The sequence below is a fragment of the Ammodytes marinus genome (assembly GCF_949987685.1).
Source record: "Ammodytes marinus genome assembly, chromosome: 16".
NCBI classification, from domain to species: domain Eukaryota; kingdom Metazoa; phylum Chordata; class Actinopteri; order Uranoscopiformes; family Ammodytidae; genus Ammodytes; species Ammodytes marinus.
In genome coordinates this window covers 10,797,487-10,820,416 of record NC_137220.1, presented here as the reverse complement: position 1 = coordinate 10,820,416, position 22,930 = coordinate 10,797,487, and the positions used below count along the sequence as shown (strand labels likewise).

At 41.2% G+C, this 22,930-nt stretch overlaps 1 protein-coding gene across 1 annotated transcript; it reads right to left on the bottom strand.

Annotated features, from left to right (window-relative positions):
• Nucleotides 1-504: 504 nt before the first annotated feature.
• On the bottom strand, nt 505-21,356 carry cavin1a (caveolae associated protein 1a). The gene is made up of 2 exons (XM_080044166.1): nt 20,451-21,356; nt 505-3,564 (listed from the first exon to the last, which is right to left on the bottom strand). The coding sequence occupies exons 1-2, from the start codon at nt 20,994-20,996 to the stop codon at nt 2,776-2,778; spliced, it is 1,335 nt and encodes a 444-aa protein (XP_079900292.1). The 5' UTR covers nt 20,997-21,356; the 3' UTR covers nt 505-2,775.
• Between the last annotated feature and the right edge of the window lie 1,574 nt (nt 21,357-22,930).

Below are 22,930 nucleotides of genomic sequence, written 5' to 3'. Positions count from 1 at the left end.
ATAAACTATGTAATTGACACCTCAACGCGCCAATATTCGCCGGCCACTCTCGTGCAACCAATCAGAATGCAGTTTAGAAGCAGGAGAGGCGGGACTTCATGGCGAGGTTGGTTGAGAACATCGTGTTTACTGCTGTCGCAATTGCGCTGTTCCTGCCAGTACACCCTCCCCGCGTGAGGACTGCAGAGTAGGCACGCGCTCTCATTTGCAGCGGAGGGAGGAAGCGTGCTTCGACAGAACAGCCAGCCTGGAAGTCATCTGAGTTACTGGCAGTGTTGACGTCATCACGGGTTTAATAACGCCAGTGCTGTTCTTTATAGGCCTATAGACCTCTCCTTATCAGTCTATGATCATAATCTATTGGCTGATTTACCCTAACCTCCACCAAAAGTAGATCAAAAAGTACAATAAAACATAGGTAGACACACAAAAAGTGTGACCAGGCATTTAATAGACTCATATATGAGAGGGAAATAAACTTAATAGGCAGTTAATATTATTTAGTAAGCTTTTATTTAAATTGAAGTGATTGGCAAAATAAGCCTTAAACACAAGAGAAAAGACTCATTATTTGAGTATGAATCAACAACATCAACAGCAATTATTTGTCACATTGTGTTGCAGCGGTTTTGAATGATCACTTTTCTTCAAAAAAGTCACTCTATTAGCGGTGCATAACCTACTTCATGCTTATAGCAGGCTGGTTCTGATTTCTTTTAAATAACCAGTGGGTCAAAGCAAGGCAAATATACATGGTGGCAAAAACACACATTTGTTAAAAATGGACCAATATCTTACAAGTGTTTCGTTCTTTGTTGTGCTAGATCATGTGGACACTTTTGTCAAAAAATCTATAAAAAAGATACTTTAATAATGATAAAGTCTATTATTGTACGTGATCTGACATACCTAATTTTTATTTATTTGCCCCTGACATTTCCACCTGCTGATACTGACATACAATATACCAGGGGGGTATATGATATGCACATGCTTACTCTTCACAATGCCACACATGCAACTAGACAGACAGACGGACAGAAAGGCACATACACATCAATTTTCCTCTGTCTTTCTTACTGTTCTCCACCCTGCTCCGTGCTCAGAGGGAGCACTCTCCTTAATTGCATTCCCCAGCCCATTGATTATTTTAATGGTGTTCAAAGCTTCACAGTGGGCTCCTGCGTGCCTACACCACATCAAGGTCACGCGCAGTCTCCAGAGATGAAAATGGAGGCCGTACGTTCCCCTTCTTCCTGTGCGGAGATCTGTGTGCTTGCCTTACATGATCAAAAGTTGGTGGAAATCAGACTCAAAATGATAACAATCCAATTGTCATAGATTTCCTTAATCCTGCATAATCATCTTCTCTAATTTACGTATAATTATAACCTCATTTAATGAAATACTTTCAGATATATATATTTTTTCCCCTGACAGTGTGAAAATTCCATATTTATTGAGAACAGTACACCATATTGCACCGGGTTTCTGCAAAAACATTTGTTGAGTGGATCGTGCTGTTCTGACATTTAGATAAAGTGCCACGCCGATCACACAACTTGGCAATATGCTGTCCCACGCATTTAGGGTGATATTTGATCACCTGTTGCGTAGTCAGTCATTAAATTGTCATCTTGTGCTTCCTTGTTTTTTTCTTGCTTGCAATTACCGGAAAATTTGACAGGGATGTGTGAATGCACAGTGATAATCTGTGACCATGGTATTACAGTTGTTCTTCTTCTCCTCTGTGAAAGGGTGTGCAACGTGAGGACAATATGTCCAGATGCAATAAATATAGCATGGTGAACATTCATCAAACCATTACAATAACTGATGATCAAATCGTGTTTTCAAGCATGCATTGTAAAGATACAGCACAGCTAAAGGTTACATACTAAATTTCTTTCAGCAAGGAACTTATTAGGATCCAGAACAGAGCACACAAACTCAGAGGTGGATTGTTGATTCTTTAACAGCTTCATGATCCTTTGACACTATATCACTTTTTTAATCAAAGCACAACAAATTAACATTGATATAGAGGATATTGACTTGCTGTCTAGTCTGGTTAAAAAGGTCTCATAATGATTGTCACCTGTTTAGTGTGGTAGTGTTTGTAAATACCAGAGGGACATGCAGTATACAGTATAAGGGTTGTGCTTTTTTGCATGTCAGGGGAAATGTGTTTGTTTGTAAACTCTTAAGCTGAGGAACTTTTCTCTACATGAATTCAAACTTTATTTCTTCTGTGGGCTTTAGCCTTGCCCAATTCTTTAGTTTCTGTATTGCACATGCATATCACTTAAACCTTAACCACTTAATCTGCTAAAACATAAATCCTGCAAAAAACTTCCTGTTACCATACCTCTCAATGTGCATATCATACATGGCAAATACTATATTATAAATTACATACACATTAATAGCTAGCCACTCAATTTAACAACAACAAACAGCAAACATCCTAAACATACAAGTCTTGGATAACCAGTCGGCCTGCAGCATGTTCCAAAAGCTAGATTTGTGTTCATTTGTTTTTTTATTATTTGCATGCTAAAGAGGAGCAAATACAAAAGTCATCCCTGTTGGGTACAATAAAAAGAAGGAAAAAAATGATAAAACGTGTGATCACGTCTCTAAAGTCTCTATGACTAATATTGTGTCCTTGTGATTCGACTCATTCATCAAGACTCTGTTTCGTTCCCCTCTTCATCATTCCATCACTCTTCCCATTCACAGCCACTGCAGCAGACCTGGGGGGGGGGCGACGCTCTATTCACTTTGGGCCTTCTTTAGGAGATCTGTCTCCACCATGACCAGCTGAGAGTCCTCAGTCACCTCCAACAGACCCCCCATCATCTCTGGGCCGTCCACACACACCAGCTCCCCTTCCTCCACCTCCACGTGCATGCCCAGCCCGTTCTCCTCTCCGCCAGGCTGGCCCTCCTCTGCCTCGGTCACCTCCACCATCTCTGTGTTCTCCATCACCTCCACCTCCTCCACCTCCTCCTCACCATCTCTGATCTTCTTCACGTGGAAGGTGAATGGGGGCACGCGGTACACGGTGGTCTTAGATCGGGCGTATACCGCATGGTCGGGGGTGAGGGACTTCTTCACCTTGTCCTTGGAGGTCTTCATCTTGACCCTGCGCTCCGTGTTGGGCGTCATGCGCGTGCCTAGCTGGTTCATCTTCTTCTCCAGGCTGTGCTTGGTCTTCTCCAGGTTGTCACGGGTCTTCTGCTTGGTCTTCTCCAGGTTCTCGCGGGTCTTCTGCTTGGTCTTCTCCAGGTTCTCCTTGGTCTTGAGCTTGTTCTTCTCCATGGTCTCTTTGGAGAAGGCCTTCTTGATGTTGTCCACCCCTTGCTTGGTGGTCCGTTGGAGGCGCTTGGTGCGAGACTCCTCGATGATCTCCTCGATCTCCACCTCCTCGTCCGAGTTGAGGTTCTCCGGGAGGCCCTCTCGTCCCTCCTCGGGGATCTGCCCCAGGCCCTCCACCGCCGTTCCTTCAACCGCCGTCTCTGCGGTCTTGGGTTTGGATGTCTTTGGTGGCTTCACATTGTCCTGAAGGGAGAAACATAGGAAGAATTAGATAAACTGAAGACTATTAAACCACAGCAGAATTATATTATGTGTTCACATTGTGGGAATTGAATAGCATTTTCAGTTTGACATTTACTACAATATAGCAGACAATGTGTTACACTGATATTATTGTAAATGATTAATGGTAATGATGGAATTTAATTGAATGTGCCACGTGAAACTTTTCAGCCCGAGAAAGTGAATTGAATGGCCTTTGGGTAAGGTGAGAAATGAAAGAGCACAGTAATTCACACATTCACATCTACACATTGAGAGCACACAACATTTCACTGCTTATAGCTAGTGTAGAGTGCCATCTAGTGGTGTCAGTCACATGCCAACGAGGCTACACCTAGTCATTTTACCATATCAAGTCTTAGAAATATATCGCTGTGTAGTCACACAGATTGTATAATAACTTCACAGCTGATCAGAAAATATGTGCAGGTATATATATATATATATATATATATATATATATATATATATATATATATATATATATATATATATATATAAAGCCATACTATCGTTCTACATACAGCAATACGTAAAGTTTGGCCTAAATTGTAAAACCAATTGTCCAGGACCACTTGGGAAAAGAGGTTTATAATCCCACAGTGGAGAGTAAAAAGAGAACTGCATATATTTACTTTGTACCATCTCATAGAACAAACAGCTGCCAATCAATCAGTGATGCATTATTGTTTGTCAGTGTGGTACCAGATATCCACACAGGGAGAAGCAGCACTATGCTAAGAATGTTATCCCAACTAACAGTGTGTCTGTGACCCCTAGAGGGATTAGTATAGTGCCACCCTGCTGCAGCTCACCGTTTCTCATTACATTTAATATGTGCACCATCTTCCCTAAAGAGAGACATATATAGATATTGTATATACTGTATTCTAACAGATATGAGATTAAGTCACCATGGCTTTCCGGCTGCAGATGCCTGTCACATCATTGCACTTGCGTAAGACCAGTAAGGATTTTTTTTTAACGCCCAAACTGATACTGATATTTTGTATTGATGATGTGAATAGTCAATTTTAATTTATTACATTAAATTATTTACAGGAAAAAATGGGAAATTTAAAGAATTTAGTATTTTTATTCTTATTGTATCTGAGTAGAAATACCTGTGAAATTGTACTTAGACTTTCATGCAATATGAAATCGTTGGGGTTTTAAGGGTTACAGTAACGGAACTTATATGCGAAAATACCTCAAATATCAGATATTAAAACTACTTTTATCATTGGCATTTTAACATTATCAGATTAAGTCATTTCTCTCATGTGACACAGGCAACAATGACTATTTTAGCCTACGTGAATTACATATTGATGAAAAACCTGTTCTCTTAAATGTGGCTACTCATTTTATAGTGGCATGTCTACAGGACATTGAAGATTAGAGATACATTGATACATGGTATCCAGTTAAATGTGTATCCAGTGCAGCTTTAGGTGTTTTGCATTGATGCAAGTAGAAAAAGGTTTTAAAAACTGATGCTAGAAGAAATGGTGGGTATTCTAGTATTATCTTATCAGTAACTGATATTTATAACTGGATTTCAATACTGATACCAAACTTCTTTCAGAAAAAAAAGAACACCTGTCAGACCATGTGATCGACACGTCTCCCTGGGCAGTTCAAATATTGCCATATGATCCAATCATAAAATGGACATTGCGTCCTTTTCTGGTGCCGTGTGTGTGCTGTGGGCCAGGCCGAGCCTCTCTGTATGGGTTTATTTTGGGCTGGCCATTCCCTCTCTCTGGATTCCATCTACCGTTCTCTGGCTACCGGCCCACTGTTGCGTTCAATCCACCCACTACCCAACACCCCCCTCTCCCACACAGCAACAGATAAACACAACACTGTGTCACCATGGCAACCACCTGCTCATGTTGACCCCCGGTGGGCGGTGGAGTTCAGCTGGACAAACAGCCGACAGCTCGACAACAATACGCCGACATTATGTTCTTGGTTGTTGAGAGCTTATTACGATTTAACCAAAATAGTTGCAGCATCTGCTTTGCAGACATTCACACACCGAAATGTAAAAACAATAACATTAATAAGAGTTATTTTTAAAAGCTGGAGCTCAAAACCCTACCACAATTTCCATAGTGTCTGTCTGAATGGAGCAATAGGATGGACAAAACTGTTTCAGATAAATATGTAAAGCATGAAATGTGACCGAAGTTTTAAAAAGAACTGATATACTGTAAATGTGTAGGGCCTACTTAGAGAGACATAAAGTACATAATAAACACTGCCAAGTGTGAATAGCTGTCTATGAAGCTGTTCAGGTGACCTCATATGTTCCTGGCAAAACTTAGCTTGCTGCTGTGAGGGGTGAGTTTGGCTGGAGGGAAAGACAACCTTTGTGTAAAATATACAAATGTGTAATTCTACACGAGTTTGAGTATTCATGCTAGCCTGCACACACACACACACACACACACACACACACACACACTTGAACACAGAAATGCAGTGTATGGTTTTTTTCTTCCATGAAGCAAACCATGAAGACTTTTCATTAGAAGTTGCTGTTTCAACGTTTGAGCAGGAAGTTTCTGCAGCCGATGGAAAAAGCAGCAGTTCATGTCATCATGGGAACAGCTGAGGTCATTAAAGCAATTACAACATGCTCCAGGAGGACTCTGTCAGTCGGTCCGTCATCCATCACTAAAGCTACCGTACTGCTCAATCACGATAATTACTGCCCAACACACTAATGCCAAACAGCCATTACGGCCATCTGACTTATACCTTAACGTGTAGCCTATGGAAGAAAAAAAAACACACTACTTATTTCAAATGATTACCGTACAGTACTTACTCATAGATTTTTTAATTGATTTACATCTTTTAAATATTTTTTGATGGAAGGGCTTTTTTGTTCTGTCATAATTTTGACATTATGAAATGTTTTATTTTTTTTACTATGAGCTTGCAAAGTTGTCATCATGTGGCCCAATAATTTATTTTAAAAAGCCTGTTTTATCAGAGCAATAACACTTTTTCAATATAGAGTAATAATGATTGACTATAACCCGACTGATACTGGATTTTTGAGGCCAACATTACTATTGATAATGAGGTGTTTACATTGTTTGGTTTTAATGCAACACATTTTACAGTCTGAAAATCAACTTGGTGAAAAAACTATGAAGTGGAGACTCACTGTTTGAAATTAAACTAACCTAGTCATTTCTTTACTGCTACTTCTTCTACAAGTCATGTCACATTTGTTTTAATGTTTCAATCTTTTATTCGATGTTCAGGCCTGTGGAGTACACAGATTCATGTGAGAGTACTTAATCATTTAAATTCTGAAAACTTGACTCTTGCCTGTATCTGTGAAAAGTGTGATAATATGCAAGGCCTGTTTTTGGTTGCCTGATTACAAAGCAAGAGACTGGGTGCATGAGGAATACGATGGTAGGTCCATTAGTGAGCCTGTGTTACCTTCCTCTCTCCATCCCACTTAGTTCCATCAATGGAAAAGTTGGGCCCGTTTGTGTGTGTTTACTGACAGGTGCCAGGGGAATGGTGACTGAGCGTATGTGTGCTCTCCTTGATGAAGCGGAGGTCTGTTGCTAATGTTTCTTTCCTCTACAAGTGGCGTGAATCATACCTCATGGAAAAGTTGTCTAGAAAAAGTGGGAACGCTCTCTCTCTCTTTCACTCTGTTTGTGTGTGTGTGTGTGTGTGTGTGTGTGTGTTTGTTGTTTGAGTGCTTGATTCGCTGGGACAGCAGAACAACTGTCTGAGCCGTCTCTGGGAGGGAGGCACAACACAGGGGATGTAATCAAAAAGTACTAGCAGACTGAAAAGACTGTTTTAGAATTTTAGTAAACAGCTAAGACTACGACCTATTAAGGAACAGCGAGTGGGACAGGAATGTTAAAACAGGCAATGTAATGTAATGATGTAATTGATGATTATGATGTGATCCAAAAAAACAGTAAATCTTTGAATTTGATGAATTCACGGAATAAAACCAGTGCTTTTTCATTCTCTAAATATTATCTAAGGCTAAATGTTCTCTCTCTGACTCATACGAAGTCTCTGAGATAATTGAATCACTGACTGTTACCGTGGGCAACGGAGCAAACAGTTTCCTCAATCAGCGCTATATGGAGACCAAAGCAGCAGCTCTGACCAGAGCATGTGGCGTCTAAAAAAAATATATCTGTTCAATTTTATGCTAAATTAAGAATGTGTTCACAACTGATTTGCGGACTTATGCTTATGGCTGTCCATCGTATTCGATGATGACAGACAGCTGTTTCTTTTTGCACTTTTTTTAAAGCGTAGTTTGGCCAACTGGCGCTGGTGCAGTATGTCTTATCAGTCTGCAAATCAGCAGTGAAGGATATCCTACATTTAGTGTACAATTGAACGGTTATCTATTTTGTAGGTAAGCATTTATATTGATTGCCCCCTCTGCAACAATACAAGGCATAATTCTGCTATAGCAGCGTCTCCCCGAAACTCATTGACTGCGCTGACAGCCGTCTTCTTAAGGTAACAGACTAACTATGCATTAGTACCTCATACAAACCCATTTTAAAAATACCGAACTATCCCTTTAAAATAAGCATGTTAGCTGTATACTTTTATGTTATAAATTAATGTATTCAAAAAATATTATCTTTGTATTTCAACAATGATCTTATTAGTCACAATTCTTAACATTATCCAAGCAAATTCAATCACCCTTGAGTGTTTAAAATGTTTGTTTATCAATAAAAGGGTGGTCAGGAGGAAGAAAAGCAAGGTTGACTTTTGTTTTGATAAAGAACACATTAACATTTACGATCTTGGTCCCCCAACATGCATGCAGACATTTAGCACACTGGCCTGTAGATATCCACACACACACACACACACACACACACACACGGCGGGCTCAGACACACACACCGTTCCTTTTGAGGGAAGCGTGATGAAAGGCCTCTACGGTGAGTCACAGGAGCAGCTGTCTGATCCTGTCCAGTCCTTGCAGCTGTGCACTTAGCTTTTCACAATGAGTGATATCACTGACCCTTATGCTACTCCAGGATGGGAGAAGGCCAAACCAGATATTGACATGAGATAGAGGTGGTGGAGGTTCATGTGCAACAGCCCTCCAGAGACCTGATTCGCTTTGATGCTTGGATCCCTATAGATTGCGCGGAGGCTAAAATAAGGACGCTTAATGTGCTCTGGTCATTAATATTGATGCCTCCGACACTCCTAAATATGGCTCAAACAATTCACAGAGGACTGGTCAAGCCGCCTACCACCTCAGGCATTTTGGGGCGACTCAAAGAACGCAACTTCTGTTTCCTGAAGCTCTCTTTTAGAACGGCCTACTCTGATGGTGCATTGTTCATGTGTCCCGTGGGCAATGGAAACATTAACAACCAAATCCCACTCTGTCTGCGGACGGATCCATTCAAAGAGAGGGGGCTCTGTGTACCACATCGCCAACACGGCCATGTCATGTTAGAGTGCACACCACAGGAAGGGAGTTCCTTTGGTTTTTCTGTCACAGTGATTTGCGATTTTACACACAGGGACTTGATGGGGGGAAGCCCTTTTCCACTGCTCAGCCTTCCCTCATCCATAGCTCTGGAACCACTGGAATCCCAGGGGTTGGTCCCATGCAAAGATAGAAAATTGACTTTTCCATTTACGTCTCTGTGTGAACTGGCAGCTCCAGGGCTGGAATATATTATATAACCATTCCATGTCACTCGCTCCCTCTATTCATGTGCTTGGAATATTGGAAAACATGAGTTTGCACGTCATGCTGGAGTGAGCATGAAGATTTTGAAGATTTGTTGTTATTAAAATCTTTGACGTAAGTGAAATAGTGTTTTGCAGTTATTCATAGTAGAGTCATTTTATGTGAAGAACGCAAATTACCACTTTACAGGATAATGTGAACTGGGATCAAGTGAGGACATGGATGAGCTGCCAAGTTGAAAACAGTCCTGGGCCCAACTTTAGAGGAAACTATAACTACTGAATCCCATTAGGCCGATAAAATGATTAATGACCGATAACTCCTGCCAAATAACACCTAAGGCCACGAAGAAGAATGTGAATAGCCAATCACTTACACTGCTTTGCTTTGTTCAGAAATTAGCTCTTGTTTGTAATGAATAATGTGAAATTATACATGGTCTGCAGAGCTTTTCATCCTTCTTTGCCCATCAGTTGTTCAGCTTTCTTTTATCATGAGCCGATGACCCATCTTGTATCAATTTGCACTATAAACATTCCTTGATATTTTGGATGGATCTCTTCTGGAATAAGTCAAATACTGTATTTAACTTAGCCTCTTTATTATACATATTATTAAAAACAGCTTTTTTTCTGTCTAGCCCATTTGACAGGACTGTGAGGGCGTGGCTGTATCAAACGCTCTCCATGGCAACAGCCATTGTTTTTAAAGAAAGTTTGGGTAGATATTTATTGTTGTTAGTATTATTGTGTAATAAGGACCACATCTCATCCAAACCAAATTTCTGTAAAGTGTATCAAACTTAAATGCCAATGTCTTTCATTTGGATTGATACATATGCCTAACTCTTCTCAGATGCTTACTATCATGGAACTCCCAAAATGACATACAGTAGTAGAGGGATTCTGTGGATTAGGGTTTAAAGGGGCTTTAACTGAAATGCTTATAATAAATTCCAAGATTTGACACTTTAATTCAGTGAGAAAGTACGGTATAAACAAAATGGTGTATTTGTGTGAGAATCAGAAAGAAAGTCCTAAAATATGAGCAAAAGAGGTATTAAATATAGGTACAGTGATAACGAAGTGAGTACGATTTCTATTATTTATAGATTAATCATCCTAAACATCCATGTGCATGCAAAACCTAATCTCAAGGGTACCGCAACCGCAGCCTGGCACACTGTCAGTCACAGCCTATAACTCACATACTAGTGACAAGAACAGCGAGCCGCCACCGCAGCAGTGGGAAATATACCACCAGGTTTGCACATGCCAGACTTTCCTTTCAAACGCAACCTCTTAAGTTACAGAGATAACAGTTACTTATATTAATAGCGGATAGGGCTGGGCGATATGACGATATCATATCGTGGACGATATGAAAGTGTCTACCGGGAGAGATTTGGCCAAACCGTTTATACCGCAGAGAAAAAAAGTTCATGTGGCGGGAGCATAGATAGAGCGGTAGGCAGCTGTCCCTCCGAGACCCTACAGTCACACTGCAGTTACACCGCCGCACCACACGGAGGCTCTGCAGCAGAGTTCTGGACTGCAATACAGCTTCTCTACCCTCAACAGAAGAAGCCTCATCTGTTGCTCTAGCTCTAGCGGCTCTAGCTCCGGTGCGCCATCACTACAGTTAACAAACCAACTCCGTGTCACGGTGGCAGAGCAGCTGGTATTAACGGTCAAAAATGTTATCGGGCAAAGGAAACTTGCTTGCTGCTTCAGCGTGCTGTTGCCGTGACGCAGAGTTTGCTTGTTTTAAGCCGCAAACTACATGGATTAGCTCTCGTGAGCCAGCTGGCTAATAATGACATCTTTAGCCTACTCGGGGCTTCACCCCCGTGCTGTTATTGTTGGAGACAGCCAGCAAGGCTGGTTTTATGTAACTTTAAAACATGTCAAACTTGAAAATATTATTTGTGTTGAAGCTGGAGTTAACTCTTCTCAGATGCTTACTAGTAGAGTCATTTATCAGACATTTGCTCATTAGTTAATTTTGACAGCTTTTTTAAATGAAGATGAGCAAATACTGCAGGAAAATTCAAGTCTTTAATTATTTTGATATAGGCTACTATCAATTGGAAAATGTAGGCTATTTGGTTGATGCATTTGTATTTTGCACTGACTGACTAAAGCCAGACTGGTGTGGTATTTTGCACCATTTTTTCTTTAGTATGGAAATTTAAGTTCCAAGCAAAAGATGAAAATAATCTTATGTGATTAAAGTTCAGTACGGTTATTGTAATCCATTGAATTTAAAGGAAAAATACTATACCGTGATATATATCCATATCGTGATATAAAATTACCTATATCGTGATATAAGATTTGGTCCATATCGCCCAGCCCTAATAGCGGATGTCTTGATGCTGCTTTTACAGCAACTTTTTTTGTTTGTTGTATAATTTAAACCTTACATGGTCTAAAAGGGACACATTGAGAAGTACCTACATTTGCAAGCTTTGAGATATCCGACACCTCTATTGATATTCATTGTGTGTCCATCTAGAAAGTATGTCCACAGACTGTTCTGTGAACAGTTTTCATAATATAACGTAAATGTAAAGTATTGGTAAACTAATTAGTAGGCAACTGTTTTCATACATACATAAATAACCGTACACAAGTACCGTACAAAGTACAGTACAAAGTACAGCATTAACCCAACTACTAAGGCTCCATAGCTGAACACATTTTTTGGGAAATAGGCCCACACACACACACACACACACACATACATGATGTAATTAATCAATCAATTGGTGCTGCTAAATACAGACCTACTAATGAAACAGGACACTGACTGCGCCATTTCGCTGCACTGCTGCTGCTGTATTTATAATCAAAAGCAACATGGCGGTTTCCTTTAATACACCACCTCACATAATGTGGGCAACTTGTTATTTTGGCTTTGGGCCTCGTAGATGAAGGGTGTGCCTACAAATCTTGGAATAAACAGCACGGAGGAGGGATCGGTAGCTCCCACCGAGTTGTGATCCGGTATGAGGATACATTTCTGTTTGTCGGCCAAGACTCCGGACGACGACTACAACTGTTTAAATGGAGGGGCGACCTGACCAGTCTAGTGTACCAGATGGTAAATCCTGTCTGCTCTCCTGCTGTGTGATGTGGATACATAAAATACTGTTCTATTAATACAAGCATATCAAAGTGTCCTCTCCAGAGAAACAGATCACAAACACAACTGGACTGCACGGTGCTGTATATATGCAGATGTATGCACACATGTACATGTACACTGGGGTGACACCAGTTTGTAAATGCTGTCATACTGAGGAATACAGAGAGTGTTGGGGGAAAGTTCAGCTATGTGTAAACTCATTTGGCAATGGCTTGAATGTAACCGACATTCATTCATATGAAAAAGCTACGCACTATAGCTTTAAAGATCATGTGTAACAAAAACCTACACATGTATGCTCCTGAACAACTTAACAACTGAACTCCTATTTCTCCTGAACAACATCAATACACCCCATAATAAATGTGCAGTTTATTAATCAAACTTTATAAGTGCTGTGTGAGACTTAATTCAAAACTCACATATAGCAGTCAACTCATTAAACAACCAATAAACAAACAACTATATTCGATAGACAGATCTAATAACTGACACTTATAGTAATAAGTTAAATATGTGTGTAGTGTTTCCATGTGTTGTACTGGCAGGGATCCTCTTTCCGCCGTACAGTCTGTATAACCTAGTGACAGGAGCAAAGGAAAGGCTACAGGAACACTGTCAGAAAATGTGAGTTGAGTGTTGTACAGTCGATCTGAAAAAGTAGAGCAGAGAGCAAATGTACTGTATGTGAGCATGTAAAGTTACACCAGTCCACATTATGCCACTTCAATCCTTGGCCCTAGGCGAGCCTTCATGCCTTTTTTATTTTTTTTTATATGACCAGCCTGCAATTACGTCTTTGATAAGCAAAGAAAACAAAGGCTGAACAATTACAGAGGATGTTGCCTCCTGTTTTCAAAACACACTCAGTTTCAAAGAAAGGGAGGGTTTTTTTAACAAAAGGGCAATGGTGTTGATCTTTCCTAATCATAAAAGGGATTTCAAACATAGCAAAAAGAGAGAGAGAGAGAGAGAGAGAGAGAGAAATTATCAGAGAGCAACAACAGCCAGATTTGACCAAGCGTGCCAAGAGAAACATAGTTCTGGCTCCATGATGTTGTTGGTCACTGCTAAATGCTTGGCTTTAACATTAATAGTTCAACATTAAAGGAAATAGACTTATTCATTTCGTGCCGAGAGTTGGATCAGAAGATAAATACTTGTGTGCCGAAAAATGGCCAGCCACCTATCTAGCTTAGCTTAGCACAAAGAAAACAAATCGGACTACTTGCAACCTTGAAGTCGCTAATTTACATGCTTGGTTTAATCAAGACGTCATGGAGTCTCCTCTGGTTGCCTGGGAACCTCACAGTATCAACAAGACATAAATGAGGAAATAACTGTGTCTGGTCAAGAAATAGCCCAGCAACGAATCATTTTTACACTTTGGTATTTGTGCTCATTAAATAAACAGAACATAACGTGTTGATTACAGGTGTATCACGTTTATTTAGAGGAGCTAGTGGGCAGACTGTGTTACTTTTGGATGGAGCTAGCTGGTTTACTGTTTTAGGTATTTTGAGTTCATGGCTGCAGCCTTAAATTTAGCATAAAAGGTACATGAGATCGGTCTCAATCTTCTCATTTAACCCTCTGAAAGAAAGTTGCCTATTATTATTAGTATTCTGCAAAATGCTGAATAAGTAACTGTACACATTCTGGAAGACACTCTTGATGAGATGAGATGTCTTAAGAAGTCAAGTGACACTGAGGCCATAAAGTGTGTGTCACTTGTGTATGCTCTAACCCCCCCCCCCCCCCCCACCCCCCTCCCCCGGTCCACAGAAATGATTGTTGGCATGAAGCTCAGAACTAATGGCTCGACATAGACGCTTGACATGCAACAGTGAAATGTGGAGCCTGCCAGATATCTTTCCACCAGCCTGGGTCGGGGTAAGAGGAGAGTGCAGCAGGAGAAAAGGAAAGAGAGAGAGGGTAGACTAGACTGGAAGAGAGCAACATGGTGTACAAGCACCAGAGCAAATACTGACTGAGCTGTGCCCTTGTTTTTTTGATTAGACGGTCTGAGTGGTAGAATGGATGTTAGAAGCGAATATAGAGGGAGTGATAGGTGAGAGAAAGTGAGGAGCGCGGAGGAGAACAAATGGGCATGTTTGGCAAGAGAGGGAGAGAGATGCCAGCGGGATGAATCACAACGCTAACTTAAGAGCTTTGTTTTTTTGGGTCGAGTTGGCTGCCCATGCTCTGCAAATACTTCATAACTACATCATCTCTGTTGAGATCTGATTTAAAACTTGAAAACAAAGATTGGGTAAGCTGAAAAAAATTCCTTGGCATGGGTCTCTCTGTCTGGAGTAAAAGGAATTGAGATATTGCATAGTCTGGGCAAGGTTAAAAGCTATTAAAGAAAAGTGGGCAGGCTTGTTGGCTGCGATCTGAGCTCTGAAAGGTTCGGAGAGGTTGAGAGTGGAATGAGTAGACTGTAACTGAGAAGTCTTACGTCTCTGTGATAGAGCTGACCACATGGCTTTCACCGTACTTGAACTGCAGCCAAACACACCCTGAATGCAGACACACACACACACACACACACACACACACACACACACACACACACACACACACACACACACACACACACACACACACACACACACACACACACACACACACACACACACACACACACACACACACACACACACACACACACACACACACACACACACACACACACACACACACACACACACACACACACACACAGCAGTACTGGCTCACACCCTGATGGATGCACTATCACGTTGCGTCGTCAACTTTTAATCCACTCAATTAAAAAAAGATAATGCGCTTTATGAAACACAAACACACACACACACACATATGCGTGACCACCAGTTCTAACTGTTCTGAGTCACAGTTTACGGAGTCTAATTAAAGCACATATTTCCCCTTATAAAACTACATTAAGCCCTCACACTAGCGCGTGTATCGAATGGAAACCATTTGGTTACACAGAACTTAAAGTCAAATAAAATTACATTTACAGGGAAACTCCGACCATTTCACACATCAAAGTCTGTTTACAGATCTTGGTACATTAAAACTGCATGTGAAATAAAAGATTTAGAAAAGCTTCGGCAGTCATTAATTCAACGGCTGCCACAAGGACCATACCAAAGTGAGCTTTATTGTTCCAGTTGGTTATAACCGCAAAAGATTGATTTGGTAACTTCACTGGCGGTTAAATGTATAACTATGACTTATTTCCAGGGAAGAATTGCTTCATCTCCGGTGGGCTGGTTTCATAGTCTGGGGATTGGCGACCCTAGGAGGGTGTTGCCTAAGCCTTAGTGAGAACACACAAGTCTCCTACTGTTGCCTGGACAGATGGAACATGTGGCGGGCCAAGCTGAAGCCTGGGCCCCCTGAACCTCTGTAAAGCTGGCTCAGCTATCGAGGCAGGGCTACACCACTACAACAGCTTTATTTTCTAAATAATTGATTATTTTCATTAAAATGTATAATATAACGAACATTTTTAATCATAGTTAAGGGAGGCTTTAAGCTGTTCAAAAACACCAGTTCAACTTTCTAAATGCGTAAAGGTACAGTGTGTAGAATGAATTTGCATTTTTCAGAACAGACTTGGTAGAAATGGAATATGTGTCACCGCCATGTTTTTTCAGTCACACAGTATGGACAAAACTAATGTCCTTATGAGTTTTTGAATATGGAAATGCACCTGTTGAAAGATGAAAAAGAAGAACTACGTAATAAATTTCTAGACACATCTTCACATCATAACTTGATATTGTAAAAAACTTGAGGCAGTGATGGTAACCAGCCTTCAAGGCCACCATAGCTTCAGTAAATGTTCCGAAACGGAGGGGTTAGCGAGGGTGTGTGTGTTGCAATCTGGAACCTCACCATTAGATGCCCCTAAATACTCTGATATTACACAATGTACCTTTAAATTTGGAGAAAGGGGGCAGAAAGGCTTCTTAAGGGATATTAATAACTTTTTAATACAACCATCACGAGGCATCTGTGAGAAATCCACAATATAACTTTACTATTGCTATTAGAAAACACACTCACAGGAAATTAGACCTACAAGGCTGTAACAGATTACCTTAATGCCTGGCAATATGTGACCAACGGGAAATAAGGAAATGTACTTAGAATGATAATGTTTGTCCTGGAAAGACAATTGGTTTATAAAAGACAACCATATTGGATGCAATACAGTGGGACGCTCAGCTGCTACTGAGCTCAGTTAAGAGTAACAGGTTTGTTATTGTACAACTCCAGACACCCACCATCTCAAGAGGAAGGAAATGTGCAATGGTTGTTGCAGACATACAGAGATCTGTTAAGAATATATTGATCAAAACTATAATACCATTGACCATTTATACTAAATTTTTCCTCTGTTCTACTACATTTTGGGGGTAAATTACTAGGCCTATACAACAGCTTTACTAGTTACTTTGTAGATTCAAATTACTGATACAAATTGCTGATACAAATACTGATATATTACTGATGCGGTAGCACAGGTTTATCGCGAAACTACAATGTACGTTGGACAGCTGACTTGAGGCCGTTGGACGACTTTCGAGTTAGTTTTGGACAATAAAAGGTTAGTTGGATTAAATAGATTTAAATCAAATAACATTAAAACTATTCAAGTGTGTGGGACACACAGAGTTATTAAGTGTCCGGGACACACAAAGAGTGAAGTGTCTAGGACACAGGCCTAATGAAACACTCGCTAAAGAGCTGATGAGTGTATTAATGCTGTTGGACACTTTAATCCAGTGCAACTCATGTTGGAAACTATTTAAGTGTGTGGGACACACAAAGAGTTAAGTGTGTGGTCAACACCTACTTGAAAACTTGAATATTTTGTCAACTGGCATTAAACTGTTATTTAATTGCCAACTCTCATCTACACTCGAATTTGGAGAAAGACACTTCAGAACAAACAGACACGGATGTGATCAGCCAACATGAAGTCTAATGGAAGCTAATCTTTAATCTGGATGGATTTTCTTTGTTTTTACTATTTCTTAAATGCAATTTTGAATGTCTAATCTTGATGTTTTTTTATGGCCCTGTAAAGCACCTTGAATGGCCTTGTGTATGAATTGTGCTATATAAATAAACTTGCCGTGCCTACAAAATATCATTGGCTAATCAATTAGTTATGGGTGAAAATGAACAAGCTACCCAGGAGTAAATACAGTGATTAAAATAAGCTCCACCTTAACCATATACAACATTAGTGGCGCTTGTAAGTTGATGCTTTGACTCCACCACTTGCTTATACATAAAGCACATTTATACAAACAGGTCTCCATGGCCCCACCCTGCTGTTGCTAGGGGATGGTGTGTGCTACCGTCCTCGCAGGTTTAATTATAAAGCGTCACTGTCAAAGTCCGTCCGCGCTAGAAATTCTGCAGGATGTGTCTATTCTCAGAGGGAGCGAACAGGACAGAAAAGTACGGCACCTTCACTCAGAGCCGCTATCAGTTTAACACGGCGGAGCACACAGGCTTACACAGCAAAAACAATGTTTCACTTGTCTTTCTCAGATTTTAGCTCCACTTGACACTGACACAGCGGGTGAAACGCAATATTGTTGAGGAATGGCCACACACACAGCCACACACACGGACACACACACACACACACACACACACACACACACACACACACACACACACACACACACACACACACACACACACACACACACACACACACACACACACACACACACACACACACACACACACACACACACACACACACACACACACACACACACACACACACACATGTTGGTGTTACTATACTTGTAAGGACACTGCACTTGCTTAAAATAAACCCACAGACGGTTAGGCTAACTTTAACCATAACCTCTACACGCCCAACCCTCATCTCATCTTTAACCTAATCCTAAACTTATGCCACTCTAACACATTAACACACAAACAGACAGTGGAAAGGGGTGAAACCTGACTGAGAGCCAGTGTTGACTTGCAGCGCGGCCAATATCTGAACAGATATTGTGTCTTTCAATTAAACCGGACACGGCGCAGTCATCCGCTGGCAGTAAATAGATCATGGGAGCCCTAACGATACTGCTACTGCAACATGGAAGCCACAGCTCCTACATTGAAAACATGAGAGGGACCAAGTCTAGACAGTGATGAAATAATTACAGGTGAGATAACACCAACAGGAAGGGATTTAGAATGATTTATATTTGGGCTGCTGAAATCCAAACTTAAAAGAGTCAGAATACAGTAAAGTCAGTGCTAAACTTTTTAAAACAGTGCAAGTTCTTCTCTCATGTGCAGTGTCCTACACTCACCCCTGTATACAGACATGCAGCAGGGAGCGTCTGCAGTATAGACCAAGCACACCGGGTCTCACACACACACACACACACACACACACACACACACACAAACACACAAACACACAAACACACAAACACACAGCAGACACCTGCTTTACAGAGTAATTTATTAAGGATTTATTAAGGTCAAGCCGGTCTCCACTATTGGATTTCTGCTAGAGGCCAAACGTGTAACCTGTTCCCACTGTGGACTTCCCGGGAAGGGGGTGTGAAAAGTTTTGCCTGCCAATACAGATCCTGAAGTAAGCTCTATGCACGCGAGTCTCGCAACTCTCAGATCCACTGTTAATGCTAATGTTTTAAGAGAAAGTCATCTCAGCTATCACATGCACAAGGTAACACTGACATTTTCTATAGTGGTAATTTAATGTTTGGTCTAGTGACAAATTCCATATTGAAGGGTTTAATTTAAAGAAATATTTTTCTTTTACACACAACCCATACAAACTTGTAGTGCTGCTGTGCATGCAGCATACTCTTGAGTGTATTATGAAGTCATGTATACTAAGTTTTTTTTTTAATATGTTCTTGGACCAAGTTGTTTCTGCGAAGAACCTACCATGCATCATAAAACACTGCGCAACAATACTTTTGTGTTCTAAGGGATTTACCGTAAATGCAGGTTTGTACACCATGAAAACACACATATGTCAGCTTGTCCCACTTCTGGGAAATCTTCTCAATAAAAGCAAAATCTTCATCTTACATGGCAGCAGCCTGCCAACTACGGTATCTCTGCTCTGAAGGGTGGGGCACTGCTTCTGTCTCAAGTAGCTCTACGTGCTTGTGTTTATAGGCCTTATATTCTTATTTACACCCGCTAGTCTTTATATAGTTTCATTGGGTAATCATGGAGACCTGTGGAGTGGGAGGGGCCACTATCACTATCTGCCTTGGGAGTGGCTTATATTCCTTTCACTGAGCTGAAAACAAACTATACGTCAGCTTCTGAATAGTGGACCACAAGTGTCAGTTTTTTTCCTGTTGAAACATCACAGCCTTATTTAACTTTTTAAGGAAAAGGTGATTCAGGCATTTATGTCATGGAAACCACGGCGCTGAAGCTATGGCCATCCACGCCCCTTTTAGTTTCCACTGACACGGGTCAACTCATGCCAAAGTGTGAATGGAACTCTCACCACCGAGTCCACGTCAAAAGGTTTGCTCTGATTGGTCCAATGGCTTTTCTCAGGTGAAATTTCACACTCCCTCCCAAATTTCCTTTGTGATGTGGGGAATGCATCACGAACACACCCCTTTTTCTTCGGTGGACTAACTATGTACTGCGAGTGTGACTTTGGAGAATTCAAAGCGATAGACACCATGCAAAGTATTATCGCCATATCTTCAAACATAGATCACCGTAAGATGATGAAAATAATAAAATAACACACACTTCCCCCCTCTCTCCACCCACACACACACACACACACACACACACACACACACACACACACACACACACACACACACACACACACACACACACACACACACACACACACACACACACACACACACACACACACACACACACACACACACACACACACACACTTGTTCACCTGGTAGATGAGGACTTTGAAGTTGCGCCTCTTGAGCAGCTCGCTCTCGTTGCCCTCCAGCCTCTTGATCTGGCCCGCCTGCTTCTCCAGGCTGCTGCGCACCGTCTTGACGTTGACGCTGACCTTGCGCACCTTGTCCAGCATCTTGTTGACGGTGGTTGCCGTGCCGCCGTGGCTCTTGGACAGCTTGGCCAGCTCTCCCTGGATGCTGCCCACAGACCTCTCCATGGCCTCCTGCCGCGTCTCCAGGCCGTTCTGAGTCTGCTGGATCTGGTCCACCACGCCGATGATCTTGTCCAGCAGCGAGAGCACCATGACCCCGTTCATCTGCGCTTCACTCTTGCCCCCTCCCGAGGCCAGCAGCAGGCCCTCCTCCTCAGCCGGCTCGTTGTCATGGTCCTCGTCCCCCCTCCGGTAATCTACCGCCGGCTCGGTGGCCGCACTCACCAGAGCCACCTCATCGTCATCGTAAAGCACTTCTTCTTCTTCTTCTTCTTCTTCTTCTAGGGCTGCCTGCACCTTCTTCTGGACACCTATATCCGCCATGGCTACACTCAACCAAACCCCTTCAAATAACCAAAAACTGCCTGTGCTCGCTTACGGATAAAAATACACTTAGTGAAAAACAAAACCTAGCAGGAGCCACACTGCACACAACAACTCTCTCTAAACTCAATCCTTATTCTCTCTTCTTCTTCCAGACTACTTTCTCTGACACTTATTTTTTTCCTCTCCCTGTTCTATTCTATTCTAATGCTACGTTGCTCTCAAACCTGCTGTTCGCCCTCAGTCTCACGCACTATCTCTCTGTCTCTCTCTGTCTCTGTCTCTCTCTACCTTTGCTCTGGGATGCCAGCCAGCCAAGGGGAGTAAGGGCCTCTCACAGCTGAGGCATGTGTGCCCGGATTCAAATGCCTCTGCTCCAGTGTGAAACCACCCAGTCAAACTTTTTCCCTTCTTACACCCAGCCCACGCCCCTGGCTCCCCCCTTGCTGCCCGGGCTCCACCCCCCCACACCCCTCCGTTCTGTCCCCAAGCGGAGGGGCAGCAAATCTCTCCAGGCTCCACCTCTTATGGTGACATGGTGACACACCGCTCTCAAGCCACCACAGGCGAGATCCAGTAACTCTAAAAGACATCAGTTCAGAGTCAGACCTATAAAATGTAAAAAATAAAACTGTGTTAGAATTTAAAGGTGGAGTAAGTGATTGTGGAGAATGCTTGTTGTCAAAATCCCTTTGTCCCCACGTTCTTCTGATACCTGTACGTACTGTGTGTGCGCAGGGGAAAATAAATCTGGTGTTAATGCACAGCCTAGAGGCTCTGTAAACGGATATCTAAACAAAGGGTATTTTATTCAAAGGGGGTTGATTGTAGCTAATAACAACATGCCCATTTACAGAGCCTTGGCTGTTTATTAACACCGGATTTCTTTTCAGCGTGCACACAGTTAGGACAGGTAAGCGGATTGTGAGGAGATATTCACAAATTATCACAAATGATTTTGACAACAAGCAATCTCCAGAATATTTCTAGATGGATTTGAATTATCATCACACATTGTCATTCAACACATGAACATAAAGCTACAGTCTGGATTGAACTGGCTTAGTATTAAGGTCTAGACTCTTACTGGAGACTGTGAAGTTGGAGTCCCTAACTGTGCAACTAGGACACTAAACATGATACTTTGCTTCACATTGGTCAGTTTATTTGGATTAATTAGGTATAAGCACGCTATTATTGTTGACTTGATGCTGGTATCAAGATCTTCAATAAGTAGCTTGTCTCCAAACCAGAAAGTTTTATCCAAAAGCTCTTTATGAATACAATAATTACCACTATTTATGTTTCTGCTGTAAATTAACCAGAGTAATAAATAGCTATACATGTTGATATTTTACTGGTTTTAATATATTAGTTGTGTGACACTACTGGAACTTGAATGTTGACGGGTGTATTTAGGATAATGTGTTTTCGCTGCCTACTAGTGGGCATCAATATTTACGGCAACACCGCATTCAATATGTCAAATAAAAGCAATCAAAAAGTTGTGAATCAAATAGTAAATCAAGTTCAGATTCTAAATAATAATAACAATAGAATGTATAATACATTTATTTATTTTTATTGGAAACCAACATTTTTATTGAATTTGATGTGTTTTTGACTATTTACAATTTCAACACGAGCTAATGTGTTCAGTGTCAACAATAGAGGGCAATGCACATTCATGACGTCTATGTACACATTCTGAATCTCCTCCTGAGTTGATTGAAAATTGAAAAATAGATTCTTATCCCTGAAGCAAAATTTACAACAAATTAATATGTTTATCATAATACTGTTGGTTGCTGCTATTTCTAATAATCAAACTAACAATGGGCTGTACAAATTGATAATTAAAATACACACATAATGCAGTGTTTGACGCTAGGTGGAGTTGACGATTGACCGTGAGTGTTTAAAACAGACGTGTT